At 50.5% G+C, this 15,794-nt stretch overlaps 2 protein-coding genes across 2 annotated transcripts in view; one reads left to right on the top strand and one right to left on the bottom strand.

The window, feature by feature from the left end:
* The window catches only part of LOC101529047 (2-acylglycerol O-acyltransferase 3-like), a 43,223-nt gene that overhangs the window by 3,942 nt on the left and 23,487 nt on the right, over nt 1-15,794 (bottom strand). The gene's annotated exons all lie outside the window — the stretch shown is intronic.
* Nucleotides 6,019-9,474, top strand: LOC101528561 (2-acylglycerol O-acyltransferase 3-like). The gene is made up of 7 exons (XM_004587186.2): nt 6,019-6,234; nt 6,983-7,090; nt 7,170-7,240; nt 7,494-7,698; nt 7,969-8,143; nt 8,957-9,159; nt 9,248-9,474. Exons 1-7 carry the CDS (start codon nt 6,126-6,128, stop codon nt 9,400-9,402), a joined length of 1,026 nt encoding a protein of 341 aa, XP_004587243.2. The 5' UTR covers nt 6,019-6,125; the 3' UTR covers nt 9,403-9,474.

The raw sequence follows: 15,794 nt of genomic DNA, 5'->3' as shown, positions 1-15,794 counted from the left end.
CAGAACAGTGTGGGTCAGGCCTGGTATGGTGGCAACACAAAGTACACATTACAGCTGGGATAGGGTACACGCTGGGCTGGGTTAGACTGTAACCATCACCAGCTGAAATTGGGGGCTTGCTGGGCCGGGCCAGGCTACAATATCCACTAGCGAGTTCCGAGGTGAGACGGGCCATGCCGGACTGGGCTGCAGCGTCAACTAGTAGGAATCAGGGAGGGAGGGGGTAAAGCTGGTAGGGGGGAATGTGGAGGCCCCCCCTGCTGGAACATCTTGCCCACTGGGGAGCATGAGTTCAGATGGGAGCAGACCAGTCCGGGCAGGGCAACAACACCTGTGGGCCTTATGTGAGCCAGATCAGGGAAGGGCCAGGCTTGGCTGACTGTCCCTACTGGTGCAAACATAAAGCAGAATGGGTGAGGGTTGGTTGGGCTTTGCCGCAGCATCAGATGGCAGATGCTGGCACCAGTGACTAATCTGTCAAGTTAAATTACAAAACCACCCAAAAAGTGCATGACTTGGGAGTGGGCCCAGTAGGGAAATAGTGGGCACCTCCCTCTTGGGGTTACCACTCCCACTGGAGAGCATGAAATCTGGGACAGAGGCAGGGGTGGCTGGACAGAATGACACCCACCAGTATGTACTTGGGCTGGATAATGAAGCTGGTTGGGTTGAACTAGGCTTCAATGCCCATTGACATGTATGAGAGCTGAATGGGATTTGGGACAGACTGGACTAGTCTGCTGCACATACTGGCAAGCACGAGAACTGGGGCAGGGGGTGGGCCTGGTGGGGGTCATTGTCGGTCGCTCCAACTAGGCTGCAGCTCTCACTGGTTTTTGTGAGGGCTGAGTGTGTGCTGGGCAGAATCAGGCTGGACTGTAACACCCATTGGTTCGAGTGGAAGACAGGGTTGGAAACAGAACCGACCCAGCAATTGCAACCACCAGCCGATTGAGGTGATGGACTGTGCCAGGCCCTGTATTGGCAAGTACACACAAGAATCTGGTCTGGGATCACGTCAGACAAAGTTTCTTTGGGGATCTCCCCCAACTGAACTGCCGGACTCAGAACTCTAACCATGAAGAGAAGTGCAGGTTCCATGGTCTGCCATGGAATGCAAGTGTCAGAGCTGAGCCTCCTCCGAGGCTCAGACGGAGCAGTGGAGAGCATAACCAGGTGCACATGGAGGATATGGCAGTCTATCAGAACCTGCAGAGGATACCTGGTACCACAACAGAGGACAGAACAAATCAACCAACTATTCCAGCCATATGTTGGCAGTGAAAAACTGCGCAAATGGAGGCTCTAAGCTGGACTATATCAATCACTGGATTCTGCAGCGACTTCATTGTACTTGGAATGGCGAGATTGGCAGCAATTCATAATTGTTGAACTATCAAAACCACTTGAGCAAAACCCTAGGTGCATGCCCCACATCGGAGACCTGGGATGGGTGGGAGGTTGGGTGGGGCTTTTCCCTTTTCTCCCCCTTTACCCCAGATACAGAAACAAATGTGGAAATAATTGTCTTACCCACTTTCCTGTAGTCTTGACCCTTTGTGCCCTAATTGATTATGTAAAGATTGTCAAAAATAAAAAAAAAAGAAAAATCCAAGTTTCACTGGGAGTCCATACTCGATCCGGAAGTAGAGATGCACCCTGCATCATATCCTCACATCTGGATATGTCAGTCTTCCCTACACAGTCACTATAAATCCCCCCAAGTGAAAAGCCACAACAGAATCAACAACAAGAAGAAAAGAATAAATTTACAATCCCATGAAGTTAACAATATGACACTGGATATGACAGTCTCCATTACACAGTTACTATACATCCCCTTAAATGAAAAACCACAAAACAAAATCAACAACAGGAAGAAAAAAAGAAATTTACAATGCCATAAAGCTAAATAACATGCTACTGAATGACTAATGTATTGCTGAGGAAATGAAAAAGCAAAATCATTTATTTGTTGCCTACAGGAGATACATCTCACCAAAAAAAGAGAAGCAGAAATTATAATGATGTTTATACATAATGCATTTTATATATTCATATATAATACATGTTTAATAATATAATTGCATATAAACAGCATTACATATGTTATATGTCTAACATACATCATTATACATGTATGAACAAAGGAAAACTTTCTCAGAACTCACAGTCTGTAACTCTGGACATTCTGTACTGGTGTTGGACTCAACTCTGCCTTCTTTCCTCATGGCCATGTTCACTATAAGTTGTCCTCTCCTACAGGTCCGTGCTCAGCACCAGCTGCTATGACCTGCATGGTGGGGAGCAGGGATGAAGAGTGGGCATTGGGAATTAAGAAAGGAAAAGAGACTGAGAGTCAAGTTTAGAGTTAGAGCAGGAAGCCAGAAGGAACGTTCCCAGCAGGCTGAAGCAGGGAACACTTCTCAGCTTTGCCTGGCAGCTTTTATTCTCAGGGCAGCACGAATGGCACTAATGCAGTTTATATTTCTTTTTTTTTTAATTTCTTTTTTTTTCTTCCTGTTGTTCATTTGGGGGGATTTATAGTGACTGTGTCAGTATTCAGTGTGTGGCTAAGGAGCAGTCTGTTTCTGGAGCCCCAGAGTCCCGAGTCTCCTCTGAGATAGACTTTATTTTTTCTTCACCCTCTTTTTTTTTTTTTTTTTAAGATTTTATGTTTATTGCAAAGTCAGATATACAGAGAGGAGAGACAGAGAGGAAGATCTTCCGTCCAATGATTCACTTCCCAAGTGACCGCAACGGCCGGTGCTGTGCCAATCCAAAGCTGGGAGCCAGGAACTTCCTCCAGGTCTCCCACACAGGTGCAGGGTCCCAAGGCTTTGGGCCGTTCTCGACTGTTCTCCCAGGCCACAAGCAGAGAGCTGGATGGGAAGTGGGGCTGCCGGGATATGAACTGGCACCCATATGGGATTGCAGTGTGTTCAAGGTAAGGACTTTAGCAGCTAGACCACCACGCCAGGCCCTAAGATTGACTTTAAATGTCCTGTGTCTGTCAGTCTGCCCGAAGAATAGGGAAAGGCAGGACAGGTTGGAGTGCACAGAGTTTGATACACAACCAAAGTAGGCAGGGAAGAAAAGACTTGCCAATATGCCCACAGACTGGCTCCCAGGGCATACCAGCTACTGGGATCCTATGCCAACTTCTCTCTGTTTAATTGGGAATTTATAGATGCTTGAATACCTCTTAAGGTATTGTAGGACCTTGGTGTGCCTGCCACATTGTCTCTACCCTGTTCCCAGACACACAAGTCATTTCTTCTCAAAATTGGGGTCCCTTTGCAGTTGCTCAGTGGTCAATTGATATGCCCTGGTCTGTGTCCACCACAGAAGCATCAGTGACAGCATTCAGAGCTAGGGCAGTTTATCAAGTCACACACTGAGGATCTCACCTCATGGGCTGGAATGCACAAGGGAGGTTGCAGGACTGTGGGCCCAAGCCTTTTGGGATGAGAGGAGAGAAGCCTGAGTTCCTAGTCAGCCTGGATGGTGTGGACGGACAATAGGCTGCCCAATGGCCTTGTGACAGTCACAGGGCCTACTGGGTATCCTGGGGGTCAGAATACCTTGGAAACCAGTGTGTTCCAGAATAGCTGGAAGACATTAGTCAGGCCCTTGTGGACAGGGGTGTAGCTTACCACCCCAGTGCTCACACCACTGCTCAACTGACAGCCTGAAGAATCTCTGCTGAATGGTAAGCACAGGGCTGCAAGTTTAGCCCCAAGCAGATCCATTGAAATAGTCCACGACCAGAAAGTCATCGGCTGCCAGGGATCTCTATGTTTGTGGAAGGAACCCCAAGAACTTGTTCCCAGAGAATCATCCCAGCAATCACCCCAGGGGTGGAGCAGATAATGCACACTCATGCTGTGCCTCAGACGATGCTTGGGGGACAGGGTCCCTCATCTCCTCTGAAGCCTTACGCACACAGCACCAGGCTCACAGTACCCTCCAGAGGGGATGTAGTCACAGAAACGTCCTCTGTGTCCCTGCTTTGCACACTCGGTGCCCATGGAGACATATTGGTAAGTGTGTATACCTTGAAGAGGTGGGGCATGGAGGGAGGTGCTGGAGAAAACTAGAGATGCTTAAAGAGTCTGCGAGGCTCAGTCCTGGGATCTCTGGGATCCACTCTGGTGCAAACACCACCACACTCCGTGAGTTACGACCATCATCTGAGTTAACACAGGTGCCGTGTTGTTTATTTGAAATGTAGAGTTACAGAGTGAGAAGCATGGGCAGAGAGGAATCACCTATCCACTGGTTCATTCCCCTAATAACCAAACATCTGAAACTTGGCCATTTTTAAGCCAGGATCCAGGAGCTTCTTCCTAGTCCCCCATGGGGTTTACATGCCAACAAGCACCTGGTTCATGCTCTCTGCTGCTTTTCCTGGACATATGTGCTGGCAGTCGCAGGATCAAAGGTTGAATGAGAATATGAACTGGATGCCATAAAGGATGTCAGCACAAAAGGAAGCGGCGTAGCTTGCAGTCCTGGCTCATCACCCAGGCATGTCCCTGACCTGCAACACCATGGGCTGAATCACCTCTCTCTCTTCATTAAGGCTAGACCTAGTGAAAGGTAAGGTGGATGGAGATGGGGACATCACAGCTTTCCTTGTGCTCCTCAAACAGTCACTCCAAAGCCTCCATGAGGAACCTGTGGTAGTGGTCAACTTGCTCCTCAGTGGGTGCGCAGAACTAGGGCAGTGGAGGGAGACACAGGTGAGCCAGAAGGTGCCGCTGTCAATAGTGCAAATGGCTGCTCCCCGCCCTAGGTGGGCACTAAAGTGGTGAGTGATGGGCCTGGAATGTGGCAGCAGACTCCTGGAGTTGCAGAAAGCAAGCCCGTGATCTTCTTGTAGAGAATCTGGTACATGTGTGGATAGAAGTCTTCTACAACAGTAAGTGTTGAAGACATCATTCTCCCGAAGGAATACAGGGGCACCAGGAACGCTGTGCAGAGAGAGTCAAGGTCTGAGTTGTCCTTTCAAGGGCACATTGAAGGTTACATATTCACCCTGGCTAACTGATACCATACTTAGGCCTTTGGAAGCTCATGATCATGTCTATACAGAACGTTCTTGAAAGAAACCTGATCAGTGTTGACAAAAGCCTGTATTGTGAGCTTTCCAATGTATCTTCTCATTTCATATTTGCTCCTGCACCCTTGAGGCAAGACAGGCCCAGCACAGTGTACAGGAAAAGGTCAAACTGGAACACATGATTAGTCAGAGAACAAATAATTTTGAAACCATTGCTGCTCTTGGTTTGAATGTTTAGTTCAGAAGGGCAGGAGCCTGGGAATGTGGCATAGCCAAAGGCAGAACACAATGCACATCCAGGTGGATGGGTTCCTCTGGGCACACATGGTAGTCATCAGTGTGGATCCACAATGCCACCTGCAGGCACTCAGCAGAGTGGACATGGAGAGGAAGGCCCAGCATCCGTAGCTACACATCCACTCACCGGTGTCTCAGTGCCAGGCGCATGACGCCTTTGCGATTCAGGAGTGTGGGGCAGTGCCACACCCACGGTTATAAACAATTGTTTCTGCATGCAGGTACAGGTGAGTACTGTGCAGAGGATCAGAATGCAACGGCTCACCCTGCAGCTCAAGGAGCTCAGGTCCAGGATGGGTTCTTCTGGGACAAACATCTGGTCCTGACCAATACAGATGCTGACATGAACTGAGGTAGTCCTGTAGTTTTCCGCAGGTGGCAGACAGATCATGGAGTTTTAAGGTCTGTAAGCAGGGTAGGGAGTGCACACCAGGGTGCCCCAGGGAGCCTGAGATTAGCAGAGACTGGCAGAGAAGCTGGCACAGAGTTGGTACCTGGCATGGCCTGGGAACCTGTGGGCAAGCTAGCCAGCTGCTTGTCCAGTCCTTGCTAGTTGCTCCACCCCACTACCAGTGGTGCACACATCACTTTGTCCTGCGCCTCCCAGGTATCAGCCCAGACTGACTGACCCAGGACATTCAAAATCAGTGTCAGAGGCGCCTGGAGACACTAAAGCTCAAGCTGCTCCACAGCCACACACTGGACACTGGCAAAGGACACACTTGAGACCCTGCCTGGCCTTACGGGACAGGAAGCCGCTGGGATGGACGTCCCCACAGCACCTCCACTCTCCTGCCACAGCAAGACCCTGCAGAAGCAGTGGTTGGAAGCACTGGGTGCCCTTCACTATGCACTGGCTATCGTGGTTTTAGGTAAGAAAAGGAAACCTGCAGTGCCTCCATGGGAAGGGACTAGAGGAAGATGGCTGGGCTGTGGACCTGCAGTCTCAGGTCAACTGATTACAGAAAATAAGGCATGTCCTTGCAAGTTTCCCATGAGTGGGTGGGGGATGGCTTGAATGAAGTTCTGGGTTCCATGAGAACTCATTTTTCTTTTTCTTTTTTTTTTTCTTTTTTAACATATATTTTTATTGCATTTCCTTTTTTTTTTTTTAAACTAATTACATTGCATTATGTGATACATTTTTTTATGCACTGGGATTCCCCCCGCCCCTCCCAAAACCCTCCCCCCACGGTGGATTGCTCCACCCTCTTTTTTTTTTAAAGATTTATTTATTTTATTACAAAGTCAGATTTACAGAGAGGAGGAGAGACAGAGAGGAAGATCTTCCGTCCAATGATTCACTCCCCAAGTGAGCCGCAACGGCCAGTGCTGCGCCGATCCGAAGCCGGGAACCTGGAACCTCTTCCAGGTCTCCCACACGGGTGCAGGGTCCCAAAGCTGGGAACCAGGAACCTCTTCTGGGTCTCCCACGCAGGTGCAGGGTCCCAAGGCTTTGGGCCATCCTTGACTGCTTTCTCACGCCACAAGCAGGGAGCTGGATGGGAAGTGGGGCTGCCGGGATTAGAACCGGCGACCATATGGGATCCCGGGGCGTTGAAGGTGAGGACTTTAGCCGCTAGGCCCGAGAACTCATTTTTCATTCTTACCTTTCCCCAGGCCCTCTCTCTTGCCTTCTCCTCTTCCTTCTCCTCTTCACACGGCTTTGGTCTCTGACTGTTCTCTACATGATGTGGCTCTATGTGGACCGGGACACCCCCAGCCGAGGTGAGCTCAGGCAGGGCTCCAGGTGGGGAGAGATGGGGAGGCTGTCTCAGGTGTTCTACCACTCCGATCTCTGCCCCAGGGGGAAGGCAGAGAGAACACACACGGAACTGGATGATCTGGAAACAGCAAAGGGATTATTTTCCTATCAAGGTGATGAGTCACCTCCCCAGAAACACGTCCAACCCTCTCCCTTCCAATGCAAGCCATTGTACCTGTTCACCCTTCCTGTCCTGCAGCCTGAGCCCTGCTGTCCAAGGACACAGAGGTGCAGGGGGTGGAGAGGTGGACCCTGAGCCCATCCCAGAACCCTGAGCTCTGAGGTCTGCTGGGGCACAGGGCAGCACCTCCAGCTGTGTCCTATCATCTGTGCCTCCCTCCTCTCCTCCTGCCCAACCGTGCCAAGCTGGTGAAGACGGCAGAGCTGCCCCCCAACCAGAACTATGTGCTGGGAGCCCACCCCCATGGGATCATGACCACAGCATCCTTCTGTAACTTTCTCACTGAATGCAACAACTTCTCCCAGCGCTTCCCGGGGCTGCAGCCCTGGCTAGCCACACTGGCCGGGATGTTTTATATCCCCGTGTTCCGGGACTACATCATGCTTGTTGGTGAGCTTCATGCTGAATGGGGTGGGACAGTGAGTGGGAATTTACCCCTGGGGGGAATTTTCCTCTGACCTCCCTTGCCAAGAGCCTGCTTCCCAATCCAGAACAAAGGATCTTCATGAGCATAGGGCTTGGTCCCTAGCGTATTCAAAGGAGTAGGGAAAAACGGGTCAATACCAGAAGTGGGCATCACCCCTCATCATGCGGAAAGGTCGGGTGAAGGAATAGGGAGACACACTGTGTGGTGAGAGCTCCTCTACTGCTCTGACACAGGACTGCTTCCTGCGAGTCGTCACAGTCTGGACTTTGTTCTGTCTCAGCCCCAGCTGGGCCAGGCAGTTGTCATCACCATCGGTGGTGCCCATGAAAGCCTGTACACAGCCCCAGGACAGCACTGCTTACAACTCCTGAATCGCAAAGGCTTCATTCATTTGGCACTGAGACATGGGTGAGTGCACCTGCAGGTAAAGATGTTGGTTGTCTTCTCCATGCTCACTCATCCACGGCAACAGGTGGATTTGGTTTGCTAGAGATCCTCATTGGACAGCCTTGATGTACCTGTCTATGCCCTGACTGTGCCGTCTGAGCTGAGGACATTCAGACAGTTGCCAGCAGGGCTGTTAATTCCAGCACGATTTGTTTTCTGTTGGATCCTGTGTCCCAAGATTGCCCTGGGACTTGATATTTCCAAGGCTACAGGTGCAAACACTGAATGAGAAGATGCAAGGGGTCCTGGCGCAGTGGCCTAGTGGCTAAAATCCTTGCCTTGAATGTGCTGCGATCCCATATAAGTGCCGGTTCATATCCCGGCAGCCCTGCTTCCCATCCAGCTCCCTGCTTGTGGCCTGGGAAAACAAGTGAGGACGGCCCAAGGCCTTGGGACCCTGCAGCCATGTGTGGGAGACCCGGAGGAGTTCCTGACCTCTGACTTCGGATTGGCGCAGCTCCGTCTGTTGCCGTCACTGGGGGAGTGAATCATCAGATGGAAGATCTTCCTCTCTCTCCTCATCTCTGTATGTTTGACTTTGCAATAAAAATAAATCTTGCAAAAAAAAAAAAAAAAAGAGAAGGTACAGAGGGAAAACCCACTACACAGGCCTTTCTCAACACAGCTGAAGTGTTCTTTTAGAATGTTCTCTGCAGACATAGAGCTTCCAAAAGACAAAGAACTGACATCAGTTCAGCTAGGGAGCAAGTGAAACCTCAAAGGAATTTAAACGGGCATACATTCAGAATCTGACCAGCAATATTCCCTTTGTAGGGCCTCCTTGGTGCCCACATACTCCTTTGGAGAGAATGATATTTTCGAAACTAAGACTTTTCCAGAAAGCTCCTGGCAGTATCTGTGCCAGGTCATCTTCAAGAAGATCACTGGCATTTCTCCCTGCATCTTCTGGGGCCGGAGTTTCTTCTTGCCCAACTCCTGGGGTCTGCTGCCACATCCCAGGCCCATCACCACTGTGGGTGAGTGCCCACCTGAAGAGGAGGGAGCAGCCATGGGCAGCGTGGATAGTGGCATCCTCCGACTCACCTGTGTCTCCTTCCCCTGCAGTGGGCGCCCCCATCCATGTGCCCCAGTTCTGCGCACCCACTGAAGTGCAAGTTAACCACTACCACAGGCTCTACATGGAGGCCCTGGAGCGACTGTTTGAGGAGCACAAGGAAAGCTGTGGCATCCCCACCTCCACCCACCTCACCTTCTGCTAGGCCTGGGCTCATGTACCATGGAGTTCTGAGACCCCATCTGCTGCCCTCCTCTGCTCTCCAATAAAGGTTGTGGTGGAAGTGAGCATGGTCTGACATGGTACCCATCCAAACCTGTCAATTGTGCTGTGGAGTAGTCACCAGAAATTGGGGCTCAGGACCATGATTCTCCCACAAAGGGGAAATGACTCTGCCGCAAGACCTGGGACAAGGTCTCCTCTCCCTGATGAGCAAAGGCACTTGCTTACCTATAAACCTTCTGGGGTCGGGATGTAGCAGGGTGGCAGGCTGTGATGGGTGTGATGTGAAAAGGTGAGCAGGATGGAGGAGGAGCAGTGGGGGTGATGGGAACCCCTGAGTCAGGAGTTGAGCATGGTCAAGGCCCTGCAAGAGGCAGCGAGGGCAAGAGCCCAGGCTCAGAGCACACAGAGCACAGCACAGTGCTTGCTCCTGCACCTGTCCATTATGTGGGATGGCCTGGGGTTGATGGATCAGGTGATTCCAGGGTTGACTTTTCCCAGCATTCCGTGCTGTTGCAAGCCCAGCACTCAGCTCAACCTCCCAGGCTGTTCTGGACATTGCATGAGTGCAGGCATGAAGGTGCTTAGGACAGAGATGGGCTCAGGACACGAGCCAGGGAGAGGGTCCCAAACCCCTTGCTGGGGTCCTCACTACTGGATGGTACTGGGGATGGGGGTGAGACAGGCATGGTCCCAAAGTATGTCTCCATCAGTGTTTGTTCTGTAACTATTCACCTCATAGTCTATTAGTGAAGAGAAAGAGACTTTATTTAATTCATACATTTCAGGTTAAGAGAATGACTGGGCTGTTCGCGGGCTTTCAGACGAAGCCGAGGTCTGTGCTGTTTCCCGTACGGGGGCCAGTTCAAGTCCAGGCTGTCCATCCTCGATCTAGCTCCCTGATGAAGCATCTGGAAAGTCAGCTGAGAATGGCCAAGGGTCTCGTTCCTGTCACCCACATGGAAGTCTTGGAAGAAGTTCCTAGGTTCTGGCTTCACGTGGCTCAAGATTAGAATGTTTGGTCATTTGCATATTGAACCAGTCAGGGGATGATTTCTCTCTGTCTCCTTCTGACTCTGTAAATGTCTTTCTGATAAATGACTAATCATCTGGTTTAGCTCAAGCTGTGTGTAACTCACACAGAGTGGTGTTTGGCAGTTCCATCAGACAGGATCACAGAGACCCAGAACTGCGCCAGACAATCCTGATGACGCCTTCCCCCACCTCAAACACACACACCCCAAAGGTAAGTGCTGTGTCTCCAGGCAGGTCCCAGATCTTCAGGGAGCACACATCTGCTAATTCTCTCTGGGTATCGAAAGTCTGACTTAGGACACAGGAGATATTTCTGTGACGACTTCTCCATTGAGGTACTGTGGACTATGTGCTGGGTGCATGAGGCACCAGGGGAGTCAGTGGTACCCTTCACCATCTCAAGGATGATTGGGGTGTTCACTCTGCTCCCCGCCTGTGGGGGTTGGCTTACATAATATTCTTGGAACAAGCCCTTGGGGTTCCTCCTTCACACACAAGGTCTTTGTTAGCCGATGACTTTCTGGTCATGGGCTGTGCCCTGGACTCTCTGGGCCTAATCCTGGCTCCCTGTGTTTGCGATTCTGCTATCAGACATGCCAAAGGCCATCAGACAAAAGATCTACACAGCTTGACATGCGACCAGAAGGATGGGAACTGGGAAGCTTAAAGTTATACACCTAACTTCAATAGTTTGCTGGGGACTCTTTTACACCCATCATTGCATAGTAAAATGGCAGGGTGGCAAAAATGTAGTGGTACTGGTACCCCTAGTCAATTATTAATGTGGCTACCATAACAAATCCCTTTTGGTAATGGAAAGAGTATGGGTTGAAGACTAGTTGACCAATGGTTCAGATTGGACCAGCCACAGCCCAGTCTTTCCCATCCAAGAGACTTGCTGGCTGCCACTGCAAGCTTTTGAAAATGTCTCCAATCTTGTGTGTTCTCCCACCTGTCATCCTGATGGGCAGTGTGACTAGAACTTGTACTTCTAGCCCTCATACACACACCATCTCCTGCTCAGAGGGTAAACCTCCACAGTACACATCTATAGGTTCTCAGTGTCAACATCCCAGTGTGATCCTTGGACACCCAGGGCCTGTCTGGATCCCTCCTAGGCTCCCAGAGCCTTGGGAGTCTCTGGAGGGAGAGGAAAGAGCCTGCTGAGATCTGCCGGCCCCGCTTCAGGCAGTTTCAGGGCATGCTCAGGGAGAATGGGCGATATTAGTGGCCTCCTGCCCTCAGTGTCGACCTCTTGAACTCAAACTACTCGGACCTCAAGGTTGATGAATCACCTTGCACACAGTGCTACCACAGTAATAAAGGATATACACTGAATGGATGAGACATGCAATACTGAGTTACAAGCTTAAAAAAGATGCAGTTATTGTATTAGGAGATCAAGTAGATACCTTAGATTGAAACATGCCATTGTGCCCCACCTCCAGACAACTGCCTAAGTTGCCTTGTAACTAGGCACATGTTATGCTGCTGGAAGAAAATCAGCTAGTAGGGCCCGGAAGCGTGGCCTAGAGGCTAAAGTCCTTGCTTTGAAAGCACCGAGATCCCATATGGGCACCGATTCTAACCCCGACAGCTCCACTTCCCATCCAGCTCCCTGCCTGTGGCCTGAGAAAGCAGTCAAGGACGGCCCAAAGCCTTGGGACCCTGCACCTGCGTGGGAGACTTGGAAGAAGTTCCTGGCTTCTGGCTCCAGATTGGCACAGCACCGAGCGTTGCGCTCACTTGGGGAGTGATTCATCGGATGGAAGATCTTCTCTCCTCCTCTCTGTAAATCTGACTTTGTAATAAAAAATAAATAAATCTTGCAAAAAAAAAAAAAAAAAAGACCTAGATGGAGTTCCTGGAACCTGACTAGGGTCTAACCATTGTCTAAAAAGAAAAAAAAAAAAAAAGGAAGAAAGAAAGAAAGAAAGAAAGAAAGAAAATCAGCTAGTAGCTGGTAGGCATTCAGGACTTGGTTAATGCCAAATTTGAATTCACTCTGCAAGTACACCAGAGCTGGGATGGGTGTGAAGTGGGTTATTGTGATTTATCCTGACTGGGCCATGGAACCTGCTGGTATAGACCTGGTATAGAACCGGGTCTATGGTGGACTAACTGGGGTGGGATTCAGCACCATTGGTTCCTGTGAGATATGGGGCTGAGGCAGAAGTGATCAGGCAGCTGTAGCCACCAGTATGTGTACTGGCTGGTGCATACAAGAGTTATGCCTGAGGTCACCCAGGCAAGGTTTCTTGGGGAAACTCCCCAACTAGAGCACTAACTCAGAACCTGGTTCAGGGAAAACCACAGGACATGTGGTGTGACCTTGGAGTGCATGTGTCAGGACTGGCCTCCTCAGTTGCTCAAGCCTTGGCAGTGGACAACATGCCCAGATGGAAACACAGGGCATGACTGCCAGCTCATCTGGCCAGCAGGAGATGTCACTGCCTCAATCAGAAGAAGAAAAGCAGAACAGGTTGGACCACACTCCTGGCCAAGCTTTCAAGCATGTTCTAAGTCTCTGGATACACTAAGGTGGACTTGATCAGCCAATAGACCTTGGAAAGATTTTCTCAACCCAGGAGCAATGAAACCCACAAATTCTCAAAACTGTCAAAGCAACCATTTAATGTGGGGACATTTTTCCTCACATTGAAGTTGCTGAAACATCATAAACAGAACGTCCCTTATTCGCCCAAGATGCTGATCTAGGCATCATCTGGTAGGCAGGTGAGCAGGCTCCCTCCTCCCTGCCCTGCGGACATGGGAAAGAAATTCAAAAAATGTCCTATGCACCTTCTACACTACCTGACCCTCCCCATCCTCATCAGAGGCTCACGTGGGTGTGCATACTTCTCAACTATGTGAACATTATCTTAAAAATAAAAAAAAATAAGTCCTTATATTGTCACTATACTTTCCTACTATTTGGCTCACTCAACACCATGGGCTGAATATCCTCTTTAACTTCAGTAATAGCCTGTATCAGATTAGCTCCAGAACAAACACATCCTGCAATGAGGACCACAGAGAGAGGATGTGGGAGCCTCTCCCTCTTTCATGTCCTGAGCCCATCTCTGTCCTAAGCACCTTCACATCTGCATTCATGGAATGTCCAGAGTAGCCTGGGAGGTCGCACAGCCCAGGACAGAGGACAGTGCACATCCAGGTGGACAGGGTCCTCTGGGTATGTATGGTGGTCACCACTGTGGACCCACAATGCCACCCTAGGCACTCAGCAGAGTGGACACGGAGAGAACAACCCAACATCCACTCACCCGTGGCTCAGCGCCAGGTGTGTGAAGCCTTTGCAATTCAGGAGTTTGAGGCAGTGCTGCCCAGGGGAGGTAAGCAAAAGTTCCTGCACTCCCTCGATGACAATGGTCACTGCCTGGCCCAATGAGGCTGTGACAAGGCAAAGTTCATGCTGAGACAGCTCTCGTTGAACACAGTCCTGTGTCATGAAGAGGTGGGAAACCATCACAACTACTTATATTTCTGCATGAGCTACTTGTGGGTTGAGACCAGTAGTTACTTCCCCTGTGAGACTCACCAACAGCCAGGAGGTAGTCATGGAAGACTGGAAGGTAAAAGAATTGGAACAGTGTGGTCATCTAGGATTGGAGCCCCAGGAAGTACTAAGAGAAATCACTGCACTCAGACATAAAATTACCAACTCCCATGCTCATAACTCCATATGGGTGGACCCCCAGTGTGTAGTTCTGGTTAGGGGCAGCTTGGCATGGTCAGACAGGAGAGGAGGGAGACACAGAGGACAGGTCACTGCTGAGGTGCTGTCCTGTGCCCCTGCAGACCTCAGAGCTCAGGGTCCTTGGATGAGCTCAGGGTTCACCCCTCTTGCCCCTGTCCTTCTGTGGCCTTGGGTAGCAGGGCTCAGGCTACAGGACAGGAAGGGTGAGCAGGTGCAGGAGAGGTATGAGGGAAAGAGGAGCAAGTATCTCTGGGTAAGTTGACCATCACCTTGATAGGAAAATAATCCCTTTGATGTTTCCACATCAAACAGTTCTTCATCCACATCCACTGCCTTCCACCTGTGGGCAGATCCAGGCGGCAGAATCTCCGAGGCAGCCTCCCATCTCTCCCCACCTGGAGCCCTGCCTGAACTCACCTTGGCTAGGAGTGTCCCAGTCCAGGTTAGAGCCACATCAGATAGAGAACAATCAGAAAGCCAGAGCCGTGTGAAGAGAAGGAGGAAGAAGAGAAGGCAAGAGGGCCTGTGGAAAGGTAAGGAAGAAAAATTATCCCGGAAATGCAGAGCATCAGTTCAGTCACTCCCCTCTCTTACCTGCAGAAAATATGTTAGTGACATTTCTGTCCTACCCTGTCCCTCAGTCTTAGAGCCAGCAGCCTGGCCATCCTCCTGCAGTCCCTTCCCACAAGAGGAGCTGCAACTTTCCCCTTTTCTCACCTAGAAACAGGAAGCCAGCTCATAGTGGAGGGCGCCCAGTGCTGCCAGCCACTACTTCTGCAGGGTCTTGATGGGGCAGGAAGGCAGAGGTACTATGGAGATGTCCACCCCAGCCGCTCTCTCAGCCTGCATGATCAGGCAGGGTCACAGGTATTCCCTGTGTCAGTGTTTGGTATGTGGCTCTCCAGCTGCCTGTATCCAGAGTCCCAGTGTTTCCGGACTCCTCTGAGACTGATCTTAAATTGATCCTGTGTCTGTCAGTCCGGGCTCATCCCTGGAACAAACTGGCAGGGACTGGTTTGTGCAGAGTTGGGGCAGTACTGTATGTCTACAATCAGATGTTGGCAGGGAAGAAAAATGGCCAGCCTTCCACTGGCTCCCAGGGCACCAATTACCAATATCTGCATAAACTTTTCTATAGTTAATCAGGTTTAGGGGCTAATTGGATTCTTCTCAAGGCACTGTAAAGCCCTGCTGTGTTCACCCAATGACCCTACACTGTACCCAGGCACACCGATCTTCTCCCAGGGGTGGTGGCCACCCTGCAGGCTCCTGTGGTGGTCACTGAAATCCCCTGATCTGTGCCCACCACAGGAGCATCAGTGACAGTGTTCAGGGCTGGGGCAGTTTTTTTTTTTAAAGATTTATTTATTTTTATTACAAAGTCAGATATACAGAGAGGAGGAGAGGCAGAGAGGAAGATCTTCCGTCCGATGATTCACTACCCAAGTGACCGCAACGGCCGGTACTGCGCTGATCCGAAGCCGGAAACCCAGAACCTCTTCCAGGTCTCCCACGCGGGTGCAGGGTCCCAAAGCTTTTGGGCCGTCCTCGATTGCTTTCCCAGGGATTAGAACCGGCGCCCATATGGGATCCTGGGGCGTTCAAGGCAAGGACTTTTTAGC

The sequence above is a fragment of the Ochotona princeps genome, chromosome 24 (genome assembly GCF_030435755.1).
Source record: "Ochotona princeps isolate mOchPri1 chromosome 24, mOchPri1.hap1, whole genome shotgun sequence".
In the NCBI taxonomy this organism is placed as follows: Eukaryota; Metazoa; Chordata; class Mammalia; order Lagomorpha; family Ochotonidae; genus Ochotona; species Ochotona princeps.
This window is presented reverse-complemented; position numbering and strand designations above follow the sequence as displayed.